Source organism: Microtus ochrogaster, unplaced genomic scaffold (assembly GCF_000317375.1).
Source record: "Microtus ochrogaster isolate Prairie Vole_2 unplaced genomic scaffold, MicOch1.0 UNK35, whole genome shotgun sequence".
Lineage (NCBI taxonomy): Eukaryota > Metazoa > Chordata > Mammalia > Rodentia > Cricetidae > Microtus > Microtus ochrogaster.
This window is the reverse complement of record NW_004949133.1, coordinates 3,459,136-3,465,135: the sequence shown is the minus strand read 5'-3', so window position 1 is coordinate 3,465,135 and position 6,000 is coordinate 3,459,136. Positions and strand designations below refer to the sequence as shown.

The window sequence follows — 6,000 nt, the reverse complement described above, 5'->3', positions numbered from 1 at the left end:
AAGAAGAAGAAAAAAAAAACCCGCTTAGTTAAGACAGGAAGCTGGCTCAGGAACTCGGTAGTTCCTGATGTGTTGACAGCAGAGGCAGCATAATCTGATCAGAGCCTCCACCGGGGCAACCACGAGCAACTGCCCGGCTCCCAGACAGGCACCGCATCCCTCTCTTGGCTGGCTAATGGAGCCCAACAGGTCCCTCTCCTTGGGCATACTTCTGCTTCTTTCTCTGGATTTTAAATTGAGCTACGGAACAGGTGAGTGTCCATTTGTTTAAGGGTTTGAGTCCTATGTTTAGCAATTTGGAATCAACAGAGCTTCAGGGATAGAGGAGATATAGGCTGGGGAGTGCGGTTCAGTTGCCTCTTCCTTAAGGAGTACCTCTGGGTTTCTACTGTGTCTTTCAAAGAGGAAGAAACTTGTGTGTTCCTTGAGACTCCAGTTCCAAGGATTAGCCTCACTGACACTAGTTTCTAAGGAAACCAGAAACCAAAGTCACCGGCTACATCCATAATCAGCCTCTTGGTGTAAGGAACTCAGGCTGAAGTTCTGAGTGGCTGATTTGGGGTGGGTACTCTTCTGGCAAAGACACAGGCTAGGAAATAGAACTCTGGAAGACTTGTCTTCCATCCCTGCTGTGATTCTCGCACATACACCAGCAGACAAAAGAGAACATGGTCCAGCGTAGAGCGATGGTGGCAGAGGGAAACAGGTATAAGTGAGAAACCTCAGACCTCAGGCTGACAGAGTCAGCGGCTGAAGTGTGGTCACACTTTCCTATAAGAGATGATTCCAAAGCAGCAAGAAGGGAAGAGGTTGGGAGTTTTGGAGCCCAGGGCTGGTTATATGCAAATCAAGAAATTTCTGGTCAAAGAAGCTCCTGCAGTGGGGCCCAGTGGACAGCTAAGTTAAAAGAGTCAGACTTCTCTCCCATCCCACTGATTCTTTCCAAGGCGAGATACTGTTTCCTGCTGAGTGGGTAGAAGCTATAAGGAGAGGTATTGGGAGCACCAGAGCTAAGAGGGATACTGGACTGACCGTGTGAGTGGAATGGGCAACTCCATGTTAGGATGTGATCAGACTGTGGGAGACAGCCTGGCATGGGGATGGCTTTAGGGAAGGGATGGGAAAATCCTGAGGCCTAAAGCGTTTGGCCTTAGTGTTTTGGTCTTGGCGTTTTCATAACTGCAAATCCATTATGGACTTTTCTAAGAAAAGCCCTGGCATGTGCCAGGGATGTGGGGGTGCTGTAAGTGGAAGCTCTTGTTCAAGTCTCAGATGAGGGGGCCCTGGCTTAGACTCATTTTGGGAGCTTAGATCACCAAACCAAGCATCTCTGTAAGTAGAGCTAAGCCTTCCTCACTGTATCCTATCTGATCCCCACCATACTTGGTGACTAATAACTATGGGATGAATATTTGCTTTTCTGCTTGGATAGCCTTGCCTGTGACAGCTCAGGTGTAGCTAACAAATGCGCTGCTGAAGGGTGAGAGCTCACTTGTTGGTGAGTGGCAGTCCACTCCCAGAACACATACATGTCACCCCACTTGACAACTAGTCTTTCCTTCCATTCTGCCTTCTAAAAGTGGTTCAATTTTTGTCAGTCTTCTATTTTTAAATGTGTACTCTTTTGTGAAACCCCAATAAAACTCAAATAGAAGTGTCTTGCAAATGAGACAGATCAGTCGCATCAGAGCAACCAGCGAAGACGCTTGACTCTTGTAAAAATCAGCACTTTCTCATTCCAGCTCAATTTTCAGTTCCCAGTGAGAACTGTAGAAAGCAAAAAGCCTACATGTCCTTCCCCAGCTATAACAAATTCTCCCAAATGACTTCTTCATCCACATCGAATATCGCCTGCTTATTTTTTACAACGTCTATATAGCATCTTGACTTACATTCAAGAGCCATAGCAAAGAGTATTCGGGTAAATAACTGCAAGGTAAACTTTTCTGCCTTTTTCTTCTATAGTTTCCCTGGAGTTATTTTTTAATTTCTTTCCCTTAAAGAAGACAGATCTATTGTGCATATGTCACAATGTTAGTATTTATTAGGCTCTCAGGAAGCCTTATAGTCTTTACAATGGAGAGAGCCCAGGCTGTGGTTTCTGCAAAGCCAGCCCCAGGTTTCTTCTTCATGGTACACATTAATTTGTCTAACAATATCATTTTTGTTGATCTCTGATACTGTTCTCCCCCCGTCATTTCTGCCAGAACATTATGATTCTCATCTACATGGGCCATTGACTCCAATTCACAGACATTTTCATACCACGTGAAATTCATAATGCTTCCATGAATGCTTGAATTGGATACAAATGCCAAGTTCATGTTCGGCAGAATCCACACCAAGGACCAAACACGCAGTCACATCGTATCTAGAAATCAGTTGTCTCAGATCCTTCAATGTATCAATAATTTCCCAAACTATACCTCATTTATAGAGCAATTTTGGGTCATATCCATGTTGAACAGAGATTGCTTACACCCCTTACCCTGTATTTGCATAGTCTCGTTGTCAGTATTGGCCAATATGGGGATATATGAATCATGATTGATGACACTCCCAAAATAAGGTGCTTTTGTCTTCCATGTGGGTCTTTCCCACATCCTCCATACATGTTGAGTAAGATATAAGGGACAAATGCCTGGGTTCTAGGCTTGACTCAACCTAATGCAGCTATTCCATGCCAGTTTACGGATCTAAATATTTCTTCAAAAAAATTAATTCCATGATATAAAACCTCACCTTTCTTTATCTGTAACATTGAAACAGAGTTCAAAGCAAAAGGGATTCAGTTATTTATAGACTGACTTTTAAAGATTCTATTCAGCACTGATCTACTGAGTGTATCTGACACTACCAGACAAGGTATAGGGGGAAGAGGAAAATGAGCAATCACAGCCTCTGACAGGCACCTGACATGATGCTCAGTATGTGAAAGCCCATTTAAAAATTATTGTTGAATGAATAATAGTAGAAAGTACTACACACTTGCTTTATACAAGACATTATGCTAAGCGTTTTATCATTGAAGTATCACACCAACCCACAACCATCACCAACAGTGAGATTATCATCACCGTCATTAGTACTATTACAACTTTATAAATGAGGAAAGATAAGCAGAGTAGATTAATAGTCTCTGTATATTCTATATGTCAGGGAATGAAACCGGATAAACTTCTGTTTGAGAAGTGGGAAGAATGATACAGTGTATTTAGGTCCCGAGAGGAAAACTAGAATACAATATCTATAATTAAAGGGTATGTGTTGAATTAAAACTAACTGAAGCATAGCAAATGTCAAAAGGTGAAAGGAATCAGTAGGTTACAGGAGAATATAGAAAGCACGTATACGAAGTGAAATCTGGAAAGTAGATAGAGACTGTTTTTAGCATACAGGTTTTTGTTTGAATCCTTCCGTTTATTTAGGCAAGAGTTGCAGTTGCATGTGTGTCCCTAAAACTTCAACAAAACAAAGAGATTAGAATGAAGACGCCTTCTTTCTATAATCCTTGCTGCAGATAACACTCCTGCCAGTTTTTGCGTTCTCTTTCAAATAGAGAGGTTGGTTTCTACTAGGGTTGGGGAAGAGTGTTTTAGACAGAGATCCAAACACAGAGCTAGAGAGATTCAAGTGCTTGGGGGAACGGCAATGGGTCTGTCATAGCCCAAAGCCAGCAGTGTGTGACTGAGGAGCTTCTAAATCCTCACCTGGAAAGTGGAGACAAATCCTGTCTCTCCTCCCACATGGGGATGCTACAGAGATGAAATGGATTTCATTTTGATTGTGGAAAGAGAAGCACTTAGACTCATCTTGTCATTCATTCATTCATTCATTCATTCAGCCCACTTCATTTTATTCATTCACTTTGACAACAAGGATTTTCTGGGCTTCCACTGTGTCCCAGGTACCTCTTAGACACCACAGTAAATCAAAGATATAATCCCTGTTCTGGAAAGATTCTAAGTGTGTGAGGATGACAAGTGCTAAACTTGCTAAAACTGTGATGCAGTTTAAACTAGTTAAATCTGCGTGAAGGGGTGATGCAAAGTGAGATGGAGGCATGTGGCAGGAAAGCTACCCAAAGCCCCGAGTCCAGGAAGTCTTCCCTCATTAAAAGGAGTCAAGGTGAAGACCTGAAGGGTGGAAGGAACTGGTCGGGCAAAGGGTGGTCCAGACTTTCAGGCTGAGAAATGATGGGTGCTGATAGTCTGAGCCACAAAGCCCCAGCACTCTCAGCACCGTGGGATAGGGATAATTACCTGATATCTAGGCTTAAAATCAAACTTTCGACAAGCTATTTTTTTCCTTTCTGAGTCTGCATTTATAGCTAGAACTGCAAAGCCTGTCTCTTTTATACAAAAAAAGAGAAAGAAAGAAAGAAAGAAAGAAAGAAAGAAAGGAAGGAAGAAAGAAAAGAAAAAGAATGTAGCAAGATGCTAAAAACATCTATAAAATATCAGAATAAAGTCAAAAAAATAAAGTTCTGGGGTAGAATCCCACCTTGTGAATGGGTTAGCTAAATCCTACAAATTTCAGGCCACGGTTCACCTGCCTATGTGAATCACTCCACCATCAAAGCAGAGTTACCCATGAAGGAAAGTGAGTCGGTGTGAAGAGACAAATGTTTCCTCCCAGCCTCTTCTAGTAAACAGGGCTGACTGAATCACGGGCTCGCTGGAAAACCTTCATCAGGCAGTAGGATGTTTCAGGAACAGAGACTCGACGTGAAAGGTTCTACAGCCCCACTGTGTTTCCACTTGCGCGAGGTGGGGATGACCTCAAGTACCCTCCAGACTCAGCAGTCATGGGAGCAATTACATCATTATTCTCTGTGTGTTTGGGTGTTAGGGTCTCCTGGTGAAGTTTTGGGTTCCACTCATTGTGCATGCAAATCATGAAGTCTGTCTTCATCTGCCCCATTTCTTTCCTTTAACTCTCTCTCCTCTTACCTCCTTCATTTATTTGGCTACTTTCTACTTCGGCCTTACCCTACTTTTCTCTTCTTTCTACCACTTCTGTATTCTGAAAACACACACACACACATAACCCTACCAGATCATATGATAGGAAAGGTTGTATAGGAGGCATTTGGAGAGTGAAGTATCAGCAACGGTCTTATGGGTAAATTTCCCCATTTTCCCCTTCTTCTCCATATCAAAATTAGTTGAAAATGTCAACAGTATGGTAGCGATTCTGTTTTTTAAAATCTCATATCTCTTTCAGAAGTAGCATTTAGGATCTCTTCCCCCCAAAATGGACATACATTCAAAGGTCCGTGGATGGCTCTCAGTCTTCCCTCTTTGCTGTTCATATATTTAGGACTCAGGACATCACTACTCTGGGTACATTTTTACAGTTCAGGTGTGAAGCATCAGACTAGCTGTGTCATCTGGAGTTGTCAGGCACTTCTCAATGTGGCCCGAAGGAAGTCCAATGAGCTTTCCAACATACCCCTGTAAAAGTAGCACTAAGCAACCACAGTTCATCTAACTGAGCAACAGGGGGAACAGTCTATTGTTAGAGGAAATATTAGCAATGCCCCAAAGACCAACTTCTTTGTCACCTAACCTACTTTCCTTTAGCAACCATGCATCAACCATTCTCATCCTGACTTTAGCCCATGTAGACTGTGTCTTCTTCCCCACCCCCACATCACTAGTCTTTAATTAATGTGCGCTGGGCCATTTAGCAGGCAGTGTAGGGATTTCAGAGCACATTGATGTCAAGACAATTTTAGCCGATTTACCCAATTTTCCAGTAGTTCAGCTTTACCACAATTGAGAGGGGGTCTCTTCTAGATCAACCTGTCGCAGAAGCAGGTGTTTTTATTTTACCCTTTTGAATCTCTTATCAGCTAGAACAATCTATGCTCATTGAGTCATGTGCTCCTATCATGAACAGTAACTCATGGTTAAATTCAGTTATATACATATTAGGCTAAGTTAAGAGGTCTGCCAGGGTAATATGACCTTCCTTGTCATTCAAACAGATATTTCA

At 42.4% G+C, this 6,000-nt stretch overlaps 1 protein-coding gene across 2 annotated transcripts in view; it reads left to right on the top strand.

Annotated features, from left to right (window-relative positions):
* Positions 1–175: 175 nt before the first annotated feature.
* Slamf1 (signaling lymphocytic activation molecule family member 1) overlaps positions 176–6,000 on the top strand; it is a 33,379-nt gene continuing 27,554 nt past the window's right edge. For both annotated transcript variants that reach the window (XM_013354249.2, XM_005368586.2), the window contains exon 1: positions 176–251. In XM_013354249.2, the coding sequence (XP_013209703.1) occupies positions 176–251 (76 nt within the window). The remainder of the gene's footprint in view (positions 252–6,000) is intronic.